The following is a 20,113-nucleotide window of genomic DNA, read 5'->3' as shown; positions in this document are numbered from 1 at the left end:
GAGGAAGGGGAAGCAGAGATGATAAACTTGGCTTCGGATGTATGGAGTCTAAAGCAGGTGGGGTGGGGACACAATGGAAGGCACCAATGTTGGGAGTGTCCGTGCGGTGGGGCAAGGAGGAGGGAGGGAAATAATGGTCTGACCCACCTCGGGTCCTTTTTAGATCAAGGGAAGGGTGGAAATAAATAAATCATAAATAAATAAATAAATAAATACACACGTACATACATAAATAAATGATGAAGAGACGTTGGGAATGGAGGAGAAACAGAGTACGTTGCATCCTGTGCACCGAGGTGACGGGTGTCCAGCAGGGGTCGCTGTGGAGCCCAGCGATGTGGGGAGCTTGGTGACGGCAAGGGGTCTTTTGATGTGGCAACATGGAGGGCGCTGAATCGCAGGTCCCTAGAGCATGGAGGCTAGGCAGGTTGTGGGGGACGGCAGCGCAAGCATTGGAGACCCCTTCCCGGGGCTGCTGGTGCAGGGAAGGGGAGGGAAGAGGCTGCAGGAGCTGGGATGGGGAGTAGAGTGTGTGCTGGTGGAAGTGAGGACAGAGGTGGCAGAAGAGCGGCTGGGGTGTGTGGGAAAATGTCACTGCCCAGAGGATGGATTTCACGTCCTCAGAAATGGGAGGAAGGAGAGGCGTGGGGTGGAAAGGAATCGGGAGATCTGGAGGGGAGATGGTGTTTCAGATGGCTCCTTCTCTTCAGCCAAGGAGGCGGCCGATGGAGGGGAGTGGTTATTTGGGGGCTTGAGGAGCTTGCAGGTCTCAGAGGCTCCAGGGTGGATGATGGCAGGGCGATTGGGGACTGATTAACAGTTAACAGGAGGTGACTGGAAGGGTCTCCTGCTCCCAGGATGGCTGTGACCACCGCAGTTACAAGGCAGTGGACCAGGGTGGCAGGGACAAGGGGCAGGCTGGGGACTCCTCGGGGCCACCCAGGCTAGCTGGCCTGTGCATTTAGCTGCCCTAAACGGGCAGAGGGGACGGCCTGCCTCCTGACTGTCCGCCCAGGGGGAGGAGCAGGAGGGGGTGGGGAAGCCCAGGCCCCTGGAGCTCCTGTCATCAGGTGGTCAGTGCATTTGGGCAGCACAGGACCTGTGAGTTGGGGAACGGAGGGGTGCAGATGGTCCTGGCTTCCCAGGGGCAGGTTCTTAGGGCCCCTTCTACTTCAACAGCCACTGGTGTCCGCTTAAGGAACCAAGACCAATATGGGACAGAAGGAAAACTAGCTCTTCCACGGAGCTCTGGCCTTGAACTGCCCCGCAGGGCAGGCTCCTGGCCGGTACACGGAGCGTGGGGCCAACCCCAGGACCTGACATCCCAGCTCCCCTCAGGACTCACCACTGGAACGTTCTGGAGTCCAAAGCCCTGGTTAATCCACGGAGGCCCAGGCAGTTCTACCTGCTCCCCAGGGCACTGCCAGCTTCAGACATTAAATGTCTTCCAGGGCCTTTGAGATCCTCAAGATGAAAGGCTCTGGAGAAGTGTAAAATATGATACTAATTATTTCCACTTCTTGCGAGGGAGTCCAAACCACGCAGTTCCCACAGAGGCTGTTAGGGCTGTTGCTTTCTTAAATATTCATTTTATAATGCAAATCCCAAGTCTCAGACTTGAAGCATCAACAGCAAGGACAACAAGGGAAGAAACATAAGAGATGCAGGGTAGCAGTCACAGCTGGGGCTTGGAGCTGGAGCACCCATGTGCGGGGTGAACGGTTCTGAGCATCCTCCCACCGTTTCCGTTTGCTGCCCGCCAGCCATTAATTTAGAGCAAACGTCCTGGTCTGAATTGCCACTGATTAATTATGTCCGGTCTCGTGTGCTTGGGAGCAGATCTCGGTTACTTTTCTTAACTCCCTTCACCTTCAAGATAATGGTTTTTTACTTATCTTTCAAATATGTTTTAAAACAGTGTTATTTATCAGGCAAGGGAATACATCCAACAAATCAAGCCGCCTAATGCTTGTCTATATGTGACCTCTGATTCCAGCCCCTAAGTGATTGGCATGGAGCCCAGATTTCCCCAGGGAGATTATGCCCATTATTTGGATACTGCATTTGGCTTTGGGTTACAAAAAAAAAGTCTTCACTATTAATCTTCATAGGGGGCAAAAAGGATTTTGTGAAATTCTAAAATCATTGCCTCTGTGCGGAGGATGGGTAGGTGGGGGTGGGGTGGACATTGGAGCCTCTCCCTGCAGACTGGAGAAGCTGGGTGTTGGAGCTCAGTGCCGGCTAGTGTGACCATCAGGACAGGAAGATGTCAAGAAATGGCTGCAGAGGCCCCTCAAGTGCACGACGCAGAAAGGAAACAGAGGGGTCACGGAGAAAGGAAGCGAGGTGCTTAACACCCTTTCAGGTCTCACACTCTGGGGCTCTGTGAGGCACCCAGAAAGGCAATCATATGTATTTTAAAAAGGATGACATTTATCTTGACCGGGCCCTTTCAAGCTTTCGCTGTGGCTTCCCTGGTGGCAGAAGGGAACAGTACGGTCCCTTATGTGACATTCTAAGAGAGCAGGAAGGGGGCTAAGCCAGCGGGTAAAATCCCAGGGTCCCTTCCTCCTTGGTAGACTCTAGTTGCTTTAAAGAACACCCACCAAACCACCACGTTTTGGACACTCTTCTGCCTTATTGTGGGGTGGAGTGCTGCCCCCGAGCGGGAGATTTCAATTTTTCCAAAATGCCAGGGGAACACCCCAGCTATTTAGGGTCATCTGCCTGCTCTGTCCAGGTTCTTGGTGGTTCTTGCAAAGGCCAGAGTATAGACTGTCCATGGTTACTTCTCTAGCCTTCTCTTCATACCTGTGGAAACCTGTCTGGGACAGGGGGGTCCACCGTGGATCATCCCTCGGACAGTTAAACTCTAAGTTTGTGGAACAAGGCCCACGCCTCTGAAGTGGCCTCTGCTTCTTGGGGTCCTTGTACACCTTTGCCAGGCTGAACCCCTCAACCTCCTCTCCTCTGTCAACAGCACCATTTTAGACTTGGGTCAAGTTGTCCCCTCTGGGTCTTGGCTCACCCAGAATCCGGGTTACTCAGAGGCTCAGGGTCGCTGCCAAGAGGTGGCTCTCCATTCATCCATGAGCCCAAAGATCTGTCCAACCCAGGAGGCAGTTTGTCATCCAAAGTCATGGGACTGGCTTCTTTTCATGTCGAGTCCTTCTGCCCCTAAAGATGGACTGAGTCTCAATCCAGTTTGGGTGGGTTCTCCACACCTTCTTCCTGTGGCTTATCTGCCTAATGCTAGATGAACACCACACAGTTATAAATACTCAGGTCAATATATATATGCAGGTATAGATATATATATTCTGGTCACTGTTTTACACTTTAACAAAGAAAACCACTAGCCTGCTTGTTCTACAGTTTGCGCCACCCCGACTCCCATCTGCCTGTGGTGTAGCTGGCAGGAAATGTGAGCCACTGAGTCCCACAGGGAGCCCACCTTACGTGGCCCCATCACACTGGCCAACAGTCAGTTTCAAAGCCCCCTGCTCATGCAGGCTCTTGAGGGCCTTGAACTCCAAGGGCATGGTGTGGGGGCTGGCCTGGGAGGTGTAGCCATACTTGAGGCTGTCGTAATAGTGGTACTTGACAGGGTTCTGGTTCTGATCTAGTGGAAAGGGCCAGAAGCCATAGAGGTAGATCTGGTTGCAGAAACGTGTGGCCAGGGTGTACATCAAGAGACCGGTGGTGGGTCTTTTGATGTGGACCTTGTTGGTCAGCCAGTATCTGGTGAAAAAAAAAAAAAAGAAGTGAGAAAATATGAGTTTGTGAATCATCCTTTCCAGGAAAAGGACAATTTTAACCTGTCCAGCAGCCTGCCTCCTGCCACTCCAGGAGCTGTGGAGACCAATCCAGCCGTTGATTCCCGGTTCCCTTCTCAGGGGACTGACTACCAACCTTTATTAAGCAACAGAACTATTCCTTACATCATGAACTTTCACATATATGATTTTTATGGAAACATGACGAGCTTGGTAGTAGGTACAGATGCAGAAATGAGGCTCAGAGACAAAAGTGGCTTGCCTGAGGTCACCTAGGTAGAAAGGGCAGACCTTGACCTGGGCTCAAGCCTGTTGAAATCTAAAGTGGGGGCGGGCAAACTTTTTCTATAACGAGCCAGCTGGTAGATATTTTTGGCTTTGCAGCCATGCTCCTGGCCTCTGCTGTGGGAGCATGAGAGAGAGAGACACAGATGACACACGTGGGTGTGGCAGCTTGCTGCATGGGCCACCGCATGCAAACCCCCCGTAAAGGGGTGGCTCTTGCATGGTGCCCCCATCTTCCCCTTGTGGAGGGTCCCATGGTCACGCTTCCCTTTGCATATCACCATTCCTGACTCCAGCAGAGACTGACTTTCTTGTCCCTTGAGCATCATCCGATTTCCTTCCCATCGCTGCCCGCAGGACCCCCACCCCTCTGATGCGGGTTGCCCACCTCTGACATTGGGTGGCTTCCCTGAGAGCTGAGGGGACACCAGACGGTGCTCTGCCCGGTGAAGCCGGGTTCTGCCATGATCTCTTCTCAAGGCCTGTTGTGGTATTTGGTATATCCCTTTCTGAAATGGGAGTTCCCGCTTCCTGCCTAGAAATCTGGCAGGGGTAATGAGAGGAGCTATGGAGAATTGGGAAGAGCATGGTGTTGGGCTAACGGATCCCAGTGCTGGGTGAGGCACTGAGCTACCTCTGCACATAGAGGGTCTCAGTTTACCTTAACCAAGACAGCAGTGAGGAAGAACCCATCTCCATTCCACAGACTAGGAAACAGAGGTCTGGGGAGCTACCAACTTTTTAGACCTCAGTTTCAAGTGAAAGTTCTGTCAACAGCTACCTGCGTGCTTTTGGGCAGGTCACTTCTCCCTGCTGGACCTAATTTTTCAGATCTATACGATGATGGGCCACAGACCAGGGTATCTCCAAGTTTCAACACAATCTAGACGTTTCTCCAGAAGTGGGAAAATGTCCATTCTCTTTGTCACCATTTTGGCTTTCCACAGTGGTTCTTCTGCTTGGATTTAGAACTCACTGGGATGTGTGGTTTAACCTCTTTATTTCTCATAAAAAGCTGAATCCCTTGAAAGGCAATGCGTACGCCTTGGTGGAAAGATGGAATTCCTTACCACCAACTCCTCACTACTGTGTGTCCACACCAGACACCGGCTGAGCTTTTCTGTCCTCAAACTCTGTGCACCTCATCACATCTGCTCCACCTGCCATTGTGAGAAACATCCACTCCCCAACCCCAGCGTGGCTCCTGATGACACCTCAGCACAGTGACAGGTGTGACTTTATAGTCAAATGAACCAATTACATTCACGCCAGAAGCAAAAGTATGCCAGGCAAAACATTTACATATTGTTGAAAGTTGAAACTGTTCCATATTCTTCGCAGTGCTTTTAGGGAAAAGTTGGGTGGGCAGGGGGAAGATTTTCTAGAAGATCAAGCATGCCCTTCCTTTTGCAAGTGGTTCTTTCTGCAGACCCAAAAAGGAAACCCCAAGACATTCCAGAAAGTTAACTTTAAATCCCTTTTCTTTTTTTTGGAGGAGGTGTTAGCCTTTGAAACAGACAAGGTTACAGATTCCTGGTAACCCATATAATTTTAGTAAATCACGTAATATTTGGTATAATGAAACATATTTCAAGGACCCTCACACCATCCTATGAACATGATTCTCGGGGGGCACTGTGCCGACCTCCAGGAGAGCCTCTAGACAACCAGTCTTTTGTCATAAGCCTGTCAGCTGAAGACCACTTTGCTTGCATCTCCTCCTGTTTCATCCTGTCTGGGCCAAGAAACTTCCCTGTGGCTGAATTTTTCAACCCAGAATCAGATGGAGAGGACAAAGGCAGGGAGCTAGACAATGGCTCCATTAACCACAAACACAATTGGGCAGTAACAGGGAAAAGCCTGGGGGTTGTGTGGTGCTGAGGTTGAGGCTCAAGAGACAAGGTGCCCTTCTTAGATCATGTGCACACTTGTAGGTTCAATGGGGTTTGAGCTGAGCTTGGGAAGGTGCTGAGGGGCAAAGGCAGGGAGGTGGAAGGAGGGAAGAATCCCAGGAGTGTAGCAGCTGATGTTTGGATCGCCCCACACATCCTTGCAAAGTGCTCATCCACCTTGGCTTAACCACCTCCGATAATGGGGAGCTCACCCCCTCCTAAGCTAGTCCATTGTATTTTTGGTTCTGACTCAGTGCTTCTCGACCTAGGCTGTACACTGAATCACCTGGAGCTTTAAGAGGACCGATCCTGAGTGCAACCTCCATGTGCAGGCTGGACACTGGGATTTTTAAAACCTCCCCCAATCGTTCAAATGTGTAGCCAAGGCTAAGAAGCCCTGCTCTCACTGGTGGGTGGTTCTGCTAAGAATGAGGTATATTTAGAGAAAATAAGGGAAAAGAGCAAGCCTCAGGAATAGTTGTCAAGTTTTAAAGATTATTGTTCCCCGGGGAACTTGTCTAGCCCAGTGGCCTGGCAGGGGATGTAACTGAGCGAGCTGGGAGCTGGGATGTGTGTAGGGAAAACCAATGCCTGGCCTCAGGGTTGCCAAGGCAACAGGGAGTGGTGGGGACTGTGGCATCTAAAGAGGTAGCCAGTTTTATTGTTGTCCAGTATAGTAGTGCCAAAGTGTGTATCAGAGATCTGGATTTTTATGCAATTTCTCCAAATTTTTGAATGTTGACAACTAATTAAAAAAAAATTTTACATCATCTGAGGCCCTGTTGGGTGAGTCAACAGACCATATCTGTGGGTGATCCATGGGCCCCCTAGGTTGAACTTGTCCTCTTGTTTCAGGTTCCAGAGGAACACTTGGGAGTCCAGGGAGACAGGCCCCAGTAGAGGTGCTCCTCCTGCAACTGGGTAGAGAGGGCTTAGATAAAACGCAGCCTAGCCTCCCCACTCCTGGTTCTTGGGCCTTTTCCACCCCATAGCGATTCTGGGAGGGTCGCGCCCGTCATGAGCCGGCTTTAGCGGCCGTTGATCCTCCCCAAGGAAGTGCAAGCCACTGCAGTGTCCCTGCCCGAGAGCATAGCGCTATTTGCTCCCCCAGCAAATTCAAGTCCTAACACCGGTCACAAATGCCATATTAGGGATTTGTGGTTTGTTTATTTTTTGATTGTAAGGCCTTAGCGTGAGAAGGCTTTCGGAAATGAATTTCGTTTCAGGACATCAGTGCTGTGCTCAGAGACGAGGAGGGAAGAATTTGATCTGTAGGAGGTCTGAGGTTACCTGGACGCGGGCTGTGCCCTGCCTGCAGATGTGACTTTCCTCCTCATGTCCCTGTGGTGAACTGTCTTCCCCTTCCCCCCCAAAACTAAGCACATGCATTACATCTTCCTGGAAATGTTCCTTTTGTTCCACCCCTTTGAGGTAATCACTTCCACCCATTATCATGAAATTTGCTTCTACTTCTGTTGTGCTTATCAATCAATCCTGCCTGATAATTCACGATTGTACGGGTTGGCCTCCCACACAGAACAGAGCGGGCATCTCCCCGGGAGCAGGGGCCGTGCCTCACACTCCTGGAGGGGGTTCAGAGGCACCTGGCTCTGTGCACGGGGCAGCCAGGGCACTGTGGCAGGGACAGAAGCACTCAACAAACACTCTACGTGCCCGCCTACATCTCCCGGCATCCCTTGCAATGGGGCTGGGGTCACGTGACCAGTTCTGGCCAATAGGCTGTGACAGGAAGTGTGTCCCTTGGGGGCCAACCTTCTCTTCTGCCTCAGGGAATCTCAAAGCCTCTGGTAAAGATGGTGTCAGCCTAAGAAGGAAGAATCCTAGATCCCTGGATCACTGGCTGGAGTAGAGTGGGTGGCGACCTGCATCACACTTTGCATGAAGAAGAAATCAGCTTCTGTTGTGCTAAAACCACGAGGGGCTGGGGGTCGTGACTGTTGCACAGCCTAGAACCATTATTATCCTGGCTTCCATGGTGCTCAGCAAAGGTCTGGCTCAAATGGAATTGGAAAATAGGAAGAAGTCGAAAAGGTGGAAGAGGGAAACCAGCAGGGCAGGCAGCTTTGTACCTGTGGCCGTCGGGGACAGGGAGAGAGGTGCCCACCCTCTCGGATCCGCTGCCGGCTTTCCCCCAAGAATCAATCACTGGGAGAGGTGTTAACAGCAAAGGAGGCTCCAGAATGAAGGGGGAGCTCAGTGGCACGGAGGGACCCACTTATTTCCCATTCTGCCTCTACGGGTGAACAAGAACACTCCTGAGCCATGTCTGACAGGGACGCGGGGGCGCCGTTTAATGAGCAGCTTGTAATAGGAGCTGACTGAGTTATGCGGGAACAAATCACCCTTGATTTCCTTTCTACCCCCCCTCAGTCGCTCTGGCCAATTTAGAGACTGTGTGTGTGTGGCCGACTTGTAGACGATTTCCTTCCTCAGGATAACAGCTGGGTGTTAAAACACAAACTAATTAATTTTGCCTTCCCAAATGAGGTTAGCTGGGTGCATCCGGGAACGTTGTATTGACAATGCACCTTTAATATCCCAGTCTTGAGATTTTAATTAGAAGGCAAAGTAATCTCAAAGAAGGCAGTAATTATTTTTCGAATTGGTTACCCCAATTGCCAAGATGATTAAGCGCCGTATTTTATGAGCATGGACAGCTATAGATGAAGATTGCCAAAATCATCTCCAAAGCACATTTGTCCTTCTTTTGGATTCCTGCGCTCAGTATGTGGCAAGCACAGTGGCTGCCACGGTTTGGAAAAAGGGACCAAAAGGGCTTTCTCTAAGATGCTAAAAGCCCTTTGTGGCACATAGCGCATATTGTCCCTTAAGAAGCAGGAATGCCTTACAGGTGGTTGCCGTGGGACACTTGGGGATGTTTTGTGCGAGATGAGCAGCAAAATGGGACGGGACCCTCAGACTCCTGGTCTCGGATTATCCACATCAGCAGCCTGGGCCCTGGTCTGGGGGCCCATAGCCCATTGCCGTCTTTTCCTTGGGAACACTGCCTAGGGCTCTGGTATCCTGGGGAACATCTCAGGACGAGGCTGCCCAGCTTTGAGAGCATGGAGAGCTGGGGGTTTTGTCTCAAAATCTGGGGCTGGAGTGCAGAGCTGACCAAGTCTTGTGGATGCTTGAGGCCGATTCCTGGTCCTGAGGCCTCAATGCTTACCCAAGCCAGTGTCAAGTAAGCAAGGTTAACTTCAAGGACGACCATGCCACCAAAAACGCCCCAGAGACTCTCGGAGTCCCCAGGACAACATCCAGCGGCTTCAGCTGGGCTTGTGAAGTCCTTGTGACCTGGGCCTGAGGTCCCTCCCACCACCTGGCCTGCATAGCCACACGGCTGTAAGGACCTTCTTCATTCCTACCAGGACACCACCAACTCCCCGTTCTCCTGGCTGGCAACTCCTTCTTATGGTCTCAGCTTCGATGTCACTTCCCGGACCTTCCCGGATGGGTTTGTGCCCTGTACATTGCTCTTTTCTGATTATAGCATTTATCACGCTATGCTATCATTATTCATTTACTTGACTTTCTCCTCCCCTACAAGTTATAATTCTGTGAGCCAGTGGACTGACTTCCTGCTCCTATATAACCCCAGATCCTAGCATAGCTCATGAGCAAAGTAGGTGCGCCACAAATCTCTATTTAATGAAGTCAGGAGTGAAAACGAGCAAGCAGAGGCTAGTGTCTCCCTGGGGTGGGCACTGGCAGAAGCCAAGGAGGTTGGCCTTCCCACAGACCCACAGGTCTGCACATGCGAAAGGCAGGCTGGTGGTGTCCTAAGACCATTTGCTGCCAAAAGAAAGGAGGAAAAATCATGACGCTGATTATTTCAGAGCTTCCTCCTGCTACGTGGGGGGTCCCTAGAGGAGTCAAGAGACTGTGGCTCACCCACAGGGATCACCTCTGGCCCAGCAGGGATCCAGAAAGACCACGTCTTGGGGGCTGAAAACTCCTGGCTGGATTCTGGAATCTAAACTGATGCCACTCCAAATGGGAAAAAAAATTATAATTAACCTCATTCATAATTAAAGGAATCCAATTTCACACAACAATCAGATGGCATTTTCCACTGGATTGGCAAAGAGAACAAGTGTCGGTAATCTACCACGCTGGTGAGGTTATGGAAAAGCAGGCATTTTCAATCATCGTAGGTGGGAGTGTAAATCGGTACCTGCCTCCAGGGAGGGCAATTTGGTAACCACTATAAAAACTAACAACGCGAACAACGCTTACATGCGTCTCTTTTTCGTGACGGCACATCTAAAGAGCGAGCCTCTGGATGTACATACGTGTGCAGATGTCGGTATAAGATGATCACCGTAGCACCGATTATACTAGCCAAAGATTGGAAAAACCCACGATGCCCACCAATGGCTTCTGCTCCCATAAATTATGGTCCAGACACTGTGAAGGAGAGCAAGGTGGTGTGTACTGATGTGGAATAGTTTCCAGAATTTAGCAATGTACAATGCTTAAAACATGCTCTCTTATGTGTAAAAGTGGATATTCTGGAAGAATACACATAGAAAACCAGTGTAACAGGCCGCCTCTGTGGTGGAGGGCTCACTTGCTTTTCACTTTAAATCCTTTTATACTGTTTGGATTTTTCTTTTTACTATGTGCATCGCTGTTTGAAAAAAATAGAGACAATCTATGAAAAATGACAAAATGCCATCTGTGCCTGCATACCACAGACCTCTCTCTTTTTCTCTATGTATCACTGCCGTGGAATATACTTTCACACGTTGTGTCCCCTGGAGGAGACTGGAACCCAGCTCCTGGACTGGCCCTGGGGACATGCTCTTGGGACTGCAATGGGCATGCCTGGGAGGGCACACCTCCAACCTGCGCTGGTCTCGCCTCATTCTCTGCACCATGCTTACTCCCTTGCCTGTCCAGCATGCAGGTTTCTGCTCCCTGCTGCCGGGCAGCAATGCTCACTTTGCTGACCCACTGCTCCAGCCCCGGCAGGGATGCCTGCTGGGTCCCTGCCATTCTAGGGCCGACGTTCAGCACTTTTAGTGCCTAACTAAGCACCAATTCACAGGCTTCCTCTGCATCAGGCCTGTGGTCTGGGTGGCTAAATGGGGCCAGGCAATGGGCTGCTTTCCTGCCCGAGGGCCACCCTCTCTGTGGGTCACAGCCTTCTTCATCGTTGTAATTGAATCTGAGCCATTCACTACCATCTGCGGACCAGAGTTTTCCCCTTCCTGCAGCCATATCCAACTGCCTGGGTGTCCTTCCCCTGGGCTGTTCACCTCCCTTGCCAACAGCCAGCTAGGGCACTGTGCCACTCTTGTGGGCTGGCAGGGCCTGAAGCCCCCTGGAAGAGCTGCTCGGTCTGGGGCAGGGCCAGAAAGAGTTAAAGAGCAGACCTTCTCTGCACCACACTGCCCCCTGCCTGAGACGCCCAGGCCCAATAACTGCCTCAGGTGGGCAGGAATCTCCAGAGTACCCAGTGGCTAGAGACTCCTGGCACAGGTATGATGAATCAAAGAATCTCTGAGTGGAAAGGGTGTTATGGATTGAATTATATCCCCTCAGAATTCATCTGTGGAGGTCAACCTCCAGTACCTCATAATGGGACTTTATTTAGAGATAAGGGTCTTTACACAGGTGAGCAAGTTAAAATGAGGTTGTTAGGGTAGCCCTTATTCCAATCCAACTGATGTCCTTATAAGCAGGGGGTATTTGGAGATATACAGGCACACAGAGATAATGATGGAGAATGGTCCTCCACAAGAGAAAGTCCTGGAACAGGTTCTTCCCTCAGAGCTCTCAGAAGGACTTCCAGCCTCCAGATCTACAAGACAATAACTTTCTGTTGTCAGTTTAGGCCACCTGGCCTGTGGCCCTTTGTTACAGCAGTGCTGGCAGACTCATCCACTAACTCTGTAGGATGCGGATTTTCCAAGTCATGGCCCAGCAAGGGGCATTCACTGCTGCCGGAACAAGAGGCAACCAAGCTCATTTCAGATGACCTCTATTTGTTGGAATGCTCTTCCCAGGGCCCAGATGAAACCTGACTCCCTGTAGATGACTTCTCAACCCTAGTTCTACACCTGGAGCCTTGCAGTCCAAATCTGTGAGCCCCTCAAGGTCAGAAGCCTTGTTTCATTGATTTTTGTGTTCCCCCAGCACAGGCCTGGAGCCTTCTAGGTTATAGCAAGTAAATATTTGCTAATTGAAGAAAGATTGCTCTCATGCTCCTTGGATACTTCTCTCCCCAAACCTTTTGACTTTCAAATTTCTCTGCCACTGTGGTCCCTCTCCAGCCTGGGACCCAAAACCTCTCCAAGTGGGATTCGACCAAGGTCATCGCTGACCTCCTTGACTCTCAAAACATTATACATCCGTCCCTGTGATCTAAGATTATCTTACTCTTTGAGCAGCCACGTGCCTGCTGCTGGTTGGTACCGCTCATTGCACCTGTACAATTGTTTAGAACCTAAGTACAGAATCTTGCGTTTGTCCGTATTAAATCTCTCCCTCTTAGATTGGCTCATTGTTTCAGCCCATCAAAAGAAGTTCGGATTCAACTCTGAGGTCCCAGTTATTAGGAATCCCCCCAAAGTCATGTCTTCTGTGAACTGGCTAAGGAGACAATTGATGCCTTCATTTAAGTCACTGGTAAAAATGGGGACAGTTGGCAGTACAGGAGGCTGGTGGCATGTTCTTAGAGATCCCCACAAAGTCAACCTTTAATTAATTAGTCTTTTGGGTATCTGTGGTCAACAGACTGTGGTCAGTCTGTCAAGGACATGAGAAGGGGGATGGCGGTAAACACAACTGAAACCCATACACATGGGTTCTAGTCTCCCTCCTCCTCATCTGAGTGACCTGGAGCAATTCAGTTAACATCTATGAGCCTGTTTCCTTGTGAGTAAAATGGGGATGAAAATAGTATCTATCTTACAAGGTTTCTCTAAGAAGAGACTTAACATTTGCTTCCTTTTACTCCCTGAAATGTCACAGTTCTCCATGCTGCTCAAGAAATATTTTGTCAAAGCATCTGACTTAACCCAAGATATGAAATGACTGCCCTGATCCTGGGCCTACCTGTGTACTGCCCCCCTCAGAAGAGCAGACTGGGGCAGTGTGTCATGCTGTTATCCCATGAGGACATCTGGTCTTGATATTTGCTTCTTCATCGTCAGGTGTTCCCGAGCCATTGCACTGATAACCATTTTGAAACCCTGGCTTGGGGTTGACAACAAGCTCACTGGAGTCCATTGCTTCCCCGTGTTTAGAAAATTGGGGTAGGGATGGCCTATTCCTTTTCCAATTTTGTATGATTTGGGGAAGATCAGGGCCAGCTGCTCAGTGGTCTTTGTGCATGATATCTCCTGGGATGTTAATAGGTCTTGGTTTTGTTGAGAGTAGAGGTTCTCAAACTTATACTGCGCCTCAGAATCACCTGTAGGGTTTGTTAATATGCAGATTTCTGGGCCTCAGACCTACAGTTTTTGATTCAGGAAGCCTGGGCTGGGCCTGAGAATTTGCATTTCTAACAAGTACCCAGGTGATGCTGATGCCGCTCGTCCAGGGACCATTGTTGAGAACCGCTGGTTTAGGGCAGTGAAGTGGGATTGTAAGTAATGATACCAAAGGCTCCATCCATTATGCTATCCAGGTAAAAGACAGCTCTCCTTTGCTGAGGAGATAGGTGTAGAAGAGGAACCAAGAGTCCAGTTCCCGTCTGTCTTTCATAGCCTCTACACCGCCTGCCCTTAACTTTTTGGTTCTTTTTACTTGAAACATAAAATACACTTTCTGTTTTTCTTTTCTTTTTTTTTAAGTGGGGGGAGGCGTGGATGGAGAGGGAGAGAGAGAGAATCTTAAACAGTCTCCACGCCCAGCGCAGAACCTGACACGGGGCTCCATCTCACCACTCTGAGATCATGACCTGAGCTGAAATCAAGAGTCAGAGGCTCAACTGACTGAGACACCCAGGAGCCCCCTTTCTGTTTTTCTTAGTATTTTCATAAGCTCGAACTCTGGCTTTGGCCTTCCCCACATTATTCTTCTAGGGTCCCTGTCATTATTTCCTGGTTATTGTTCACAGGGGCAAATGGGTGGTGATCAGGAGCAAGGGAGGAGTCCTGATCTGACTCTTACCAGCCATGCAACCTTGTACAAGTTACTTACCACCTGAGGCTCAATTTGTTGTCTTTAAAATAGGATGTTGGTTCTAGTTCCCTCATTACATGACATAATTCTTAGCATGGTGTCTAGCACAGCAGTGTTAGGGATGGTTATTTGTGTCCCTCATCTATTCTCCTCCATGTCCTTCTTCAATCTGTGGTCACTGGGGACCCCCTGACCAGTCACCAGATGCTCTCCCAGTATCAGGCACTAAGCAGGGGACAAGGATGAGGCATGAAGTGCCATTATCCTGACCTCAAGGCACTTACAACTTAAACAATTAATAATAAGAAGTAGGCTAATAACCACAAAAGTGCAGGAGGAGATTGTTTAACCAGGAGAACTGAAACTGCGGTCATGTGGTCTCTTCACATGAAGCCTGGCTCTACCATGTGCCAGATTGTAGTGCTAGATGGACTTAATATGACCAGCACTGGGCTCTAAAGTGATTTATATAAACGATTTCATTTGGTCTTCGTGACAAGCCTATTTGCTGTTACCAGAGCATCTCACAGATTTTTCCCCATGAATGGATGGACTAGGGACACTAAACCAGCCCTAGGAGCACAATGACTTGTATATGGACATGTCTGGGTATTTCAAGCCACCCAGCTGCATTCAGAGGGTGTGGATGCACAGCTGCTGAGGACAGCTGTTTTCCTTCGGAAAGATGGCTTGGATGTGAAGGAGCAGTCAAGCGAATGAGGGAGGCACAGGCCAAGATGGGGTCAAGGGGTGAACAACACTGAGAGCCTCGACAGGCGGTTCCACAAGACCGTGTCAAGCCTCAGATGCCCGCTGGTGTTTGGTGGGACCCTGAGGTGTTCTGACCTTTCAGCTTGTTCTGCCTGGTGGGAACGCTGCCCCAGACTCAGAAGAGCTGCCATGTACCCAGGGCGTCTTGATACACCGCTACCCTCTGTGGTCTCCTAACACCGCTTCTCTGGTGTGACAGCACCTGGCCCACTGAGCTGACGGGGGCCCCAAATCCAGAACTGGCTGGGTGTGAATTTGCTGCCTCTGGTGCCCTGGCCAGAGTGAGGTGCTCTACTTCAGTTCCTGGTTGTTCTCCTCACTGGCCCGGTGGCCTCCTACAAATCACCCAACTCATCTGGGCATCAACTTCCTCCTTTGCAGAACGAACATACTAAGATGCCTCAAAAGTGATTCCCACTTGACATTCCCACCAGCAGGCACAAAGATTCCGATTTCCTCACATCCCCACCGACACATGTTATTTCCCACTTTTTTGATAGCTGCCATCCCAGGGGGTGGAAAGTGGTAACTCACTGTGGTTTTGATTTACGATTTCCCAATGCTGAGTGATGTCGAGCATTTTTCATGTGCTTATTGGCCATCTGTGTATCTTCTCTGTAAAAAAGTCCATCCAAGTCCTTTGCCCATTTAAAAATTGGGTTGTTTGATTTATTTGTGGTGTTGTTGAGTTGTAGGAGTTCCACATGTACTCTGGATATTTATCCCTTATCAGATACATGATTTGCAACTATTTCCCCCTATTCTGTGGGTGGGTTTTTTTCCCCTCTCAGAGTATGTTGGCTTTTTAGTCCATGAAAAGTTTTAGTTTTGATGAAGTCCCTTTTATCTCTTTTGTCTTTCATTCCCTGTGTTTTGATACTTAAGAAACCATTGCTAAACCCAAGGTTACAAAAATTTTCCACTATATTTTCCTCTAACAGCCAATTTCTTCTAATCGAATTGTACACGTGTAAGTGGTGAAAGTGGGCTATTACCAAATAACAAGTGTTGGCAAAGATGTGGTGAAATGGAATAACACGTGTCAGGGAAAATGTGGAGAAACTGAAACCCTCATGCACCTGCTGGTGGATCATAAAATGGTGCAGCCACCATGGAAAGCAGGATGGAAGTTCTTTAGAAAATTAAAAATAGGACTACCATACGATCCAGCCATTGAAAACAGAGTCTCAAAGAGATATCTGCACACCCAATTTGACAACAGCACTATTCACAATAGTCAAGATGTGAAAGCAACCCGAATCGTCCACCGACGGATGAAGGGACAAACAAAATCTGTTATATATGTACAACAGAATATTATTCAGTCTTTGAAAGGAAGGCCATCTGGCACAGGCTACAGCATGGATGAACCTTGAGGACATCATGTTAAGTGGAATCAGTCAGTCACAGAAAGGCAAATGCAGTATGAATCTCCTTGTATGAGGAATCTAAAGTAGCCACATTCATGGAAACTGAGGTAGAAAGTTTACCATATCAGGATCTGGAGGGCGGGAGGGAGGGTTGGGGAAAAGGGGACTTGTTGTTTAATGGGTATAGTTTCAGATCTGCAAGATAAAAAGGTTCTGGAGATTTGTTTCACAACACTGTGAATATCCTTGACACTACTGAAGTGCACAGTTAACAATGGTCAAAATGGTAAATTTTATCTTGTGTATATTTTACCACAGTAAAAATGTTTATCCCCTCCACCTCATAAATAGAGGGTTTATGGAATGATAGATTTTTAAATATGGAAACAAGATTATTCTCTAAGCTACAGACCACACTGGAACTCTGAGGTGAAGAACTCCTGACAGGTGAATTTGACTTTGTCCACCGTTCTATGAATCCTTTATCAAGCTGAGCCTAAATATATGCTCCTCCCTGTGGTTTCACCCTCTGGTCCTACTTCTGCCTCTTAAGTCTATAGGACAAGTCTAATCCCTTGCTGGGGGGTTGGTGGCAGTAGCCATGACTGACTTATGTGTCCCTTTTGGCCAGCACAGGACACACATTCGGATGTAGGCAGGGTTCCTCAGCGAGAGACAGAGAAAACAGGGCTCAGGGGAGACAAGGGACCTGTTCCACCACCTGAGTAATGGAGGTGGGATTTGAACCCAGGTGTCCCTAACTCCAAAGCCCATGATTGTCATGCTAGACCAGACCGCCTCTGGGCCGGGTTCTTCCTCAGCCATCTTTTCTACGAACCCTTGGTCTTTTCTTCCGTGGCTTTGTTCTGCGTGCCTCCCCCATCCCCCCAGCCCGTTCCTTCTCTTGTGGCAAACACCGGGGAAGTTCCCACCAAGTCTGCGCAAGCCCTCACTCTCACTACAGACGCTGCCCACCTTTCCTGTAATGCCCACCCGGACCCCGCACCCTGCAGAGGGAGAGGGCCATTGGTGGAAATCCATTCCAAGGCCCCCGAAACCCTCTTCCCCACCACCTCCTCTCCTGCTAAAAGCAGAAACCAGCCCCGTTCTCTCCCGCAGTATTTCCTCCTGGGAGTTCCTGCAAGGGAAGATGTTGCCATCCCAGGATTAACAGCCTGTTTGTTTAAAGGGCTTATTACTGGTGCTTAATGCTATTTTGACAGATGAAAGTGAGTCAATTATAGCTGGAAATAGCTCTGGCTGCATACATTTCTTCTGGGTAGTAGCCCATTCCCTGTCCGAGGGACTATTTCTCTTTACCATGGGCTAGTCCTCCTACTCTCATCCCCTCTGACCTCCAAACCATGCAAAGACTTTCCTCCTTCCAGGCAGAGACAACAATTAAGGCATGGAGCCTAGATTCTGTGAGATGGGGGTTGCTGTGACAGACAGCAGGGATGAAGCGGATGCTCAAGGCAGGCTCACAGGTCAACCTCCAGGATAAGGGATGTGGCCCCAGTGAGCCCTGTGTCCATCAGGTGTCACTCTGCTCCATCAGCCACAAGTGTGGCCACCTCTTACTGAATGTCTTGCTCGGCTTTTCTTGGGGGTAATAGGTTTCTGTGCTGGCAACCTACCCTAATGAGACCAGGGCTGGTCATAGGCTCGGGGGACTCGGGGGTCACCTTTGTGAGGACAGCCAGACCCCTTTGTGGGTTGGTCAGAGAGCTTCCCAGGGTCACACTGAGTTATGCCTGGGCCCCAGTAAAGAGCCTTTCAATGTCAATGGGGGTCTGTGTAGTGCACTAGCTGGTGCCACTAAGCAGGACGGTGAACTGCCATGTGGTCGGATGAGCAAGGTCAGGAGTGTGGAGAGGTGTATTTGTAACAGGCGTCTCGAACTTAATATGCCCAAACTAAATAGCCCCAAACATGCACACCCATATGCTCAAGCTCTAATCCTAACAGCTATCCTGGATGTTTCTCTTTCTCACCCTTCTTGAGGTCCTTAAATAGAACCCATCAGCAAATCCTGAGGCCTCTACTCCAAAGTTTCCAGCTGATCTGAGCCACCTGTTGCCTATCTGCTACCACTACCCCAGTCTAAGCCACAGTCAGTCCTCACGCAGACTATTGCAAGAGCTTCCAGCACATTTTCCTCCTTCCATCCTTGCCCCTTATGATTCATTCCCTCTGAGCCGCAACGGGAAGACTGTTCTCAACACAGCTCTCTGGGCGGGCACTACGGATTGGGCAAAACTGGCATGCCGGAGGAAACCCACTTGCCCGCCCCTCTCCTTTCTCCAGGAAGGGAAGTGCAGAAAGGCCCCGGGGGCTTGCTGAGTGGTACGCTGGGCTGCAGGTGCAGCCGGGAGAGGAATATTGCCCACCAAGCCCCTCCCAGACTCCGTGATGGCCCCCTGGCCCGTGGAGAGGCCGCTCACCCGCGGACGGCGTGCAGCAGGCGCAGAGAGGGGTATGCAGTACGCACGTTGACGCGATGCTTCAGGATGAGCTCGTTGACCCACTCAACGCGCTCCTTGCCACCCCTGGCCATGAAGGCGGGAATCCACAGGATGCTGCCATTGAGACTGTGCAGCCGCTGGAGCAGCTTCTCCCGCCAGGTGGCGTTGACCAAGTCCTCAAAGGCCCGTTGGATGACCGAGGGGTTCATGGTCACCAGGTCGGTCTTGAGCCCCACATCCCGCGCGTACTCCTGCACGGGGGCCAGGTTGCACCTGCCAGAGAGAAAGGCATCACAGTTCTTTTGGGGAAGGTGAGATGCTGCGGCCTATAGTTCATTTTATCCAACCTTTACCTCCTGTCCTTTCCTCCTCATCTTCCAGCACTGCCCCCTGCCCCCCCCCCCCGTCATCCCTGCTGCTTCTTCCCTGACACACACATTTACTAGGCTCTTACCACACACCTAGAACTTCACTAGTCCCTGGGGCTACACAATGCATGCCTTCTGGAGTTCCAGTTCTAGTCAAGGAGGAAGGAGGCAAGTAAGCCAGCCCTCAGCCCACAAAGCGACCATGCTACAGGCGGGTGTGACCTGGCCACGTCAGGTAACAGTGAGGGCTCTGAAGGCACACTCCCAGGTTCAGAATCCACCTCTGCTGCTTTCTACCTGTGTGATTCTGGGCAACCTTCTCAACCTCTCTGTGCTTCCTAAGAGCTTTCCTACAGCTAAGGAATATGCACAATGGTTTCTTGAGCTGCGATGGAGAGCACAAGAGCACCCCCTCCCAGGGATTAAAGGAGTCACTACGTACCCAGTACTCAGAACACTGCTGGACCACACGAAGATCTCAGTGTGAACTAGTGTCATGTTACTACAGGAAGGAGGAGCACTAGGTGGTATTCTCAGAGGCGGTGACCACTGAGGGAAATCTAGAAGGACGGATGAGCATTAGTCCCTTTGTGGATGAGGCAATTAGAAAAGTGTTTCTCCAGCTTGCAGAGCAGAAGAATCACCTCAGGCGGTAGTTAAAAATACAGATTTGCCAGGTCTCTCACCTGGGGACCCAGATTCAACAGGTGAGCTGAGGAACTGACACTTACTTTTACAAGCCAGTCAGGTAGTTCTTATGACCAGGCAGTTTAGGAAACATTGTGCTATAGCATTGTAGGCACAAGAAATGTATCTGAGGGCATAGAGATGGGAAACAGTGTGGGTATCTGGGGGCGGGGCAAGTGATTTGCTCTGCCTGGGGCATAGTGTGTGGAGGAGACAAAGCTGGAGAGGCAAGCACAGACTGTATGTCACAGATGTGGTTCCAAGGGCAAAAGGGAGCCACAGAAAATTCTTGAACAGGAGAGTAACGTGACAAATTTGCATTTTAGGCAACAGATAGAC

At 50.0% G+C, this 20,113-nt stretch overlaps 1 protein-coding gene across 2 annotated transcripts in view; it reads right to left on the bottom strand.

The window, feature by feature from the left end:
• Nucleotides 1–3,455: 3,455 nt before the first annotated feature.
• Nucleotides 3,456–20,113, bottom strand: part of ST8SIA2 (ST8 alpha-N-acetyl-neuraminide alpha-2,8-sialyltransferase 2) — a 61,867-nt gene continuing 45,209 nt past the window's right edge. For both annotated transcript variants that reach the window (XM_025893248.2, XM_025893250.1), the window contains 2 exons: nt 18,699–18,992; nt 3,456–3,741 (listed from right to left, as the gene is read on the bottom strand). In XM_025893248.2, the coding sequence (XP_025749033.1) occupies nt 3,456–3,741; nt 18,699–18,992 (580 nt within the window). The remainder of the gene's footprint in view (nt 3,742–18,698; nt 18,993–20,113) is intronic.

This window comes from Callorhinus ursinus, unplaced genomic scaffold, assembly GCF_003265705.2.
Source record: "Callorhinus ursinus isolate GAN/ISIS: 27379988/994484 unplaced genomic scaffold, GSC_fseal_2.0 scaffold45, whole genome shotgun sequence".
NCBI lineage: Eukaryota > Metazoa > Chordata > Mammalia > Carnivora > Otariidae > Callorhinus > Callorhinus ursinus.
This window is presented reverse-complemented; position numbering and strand designations above follow the sequence as displayed.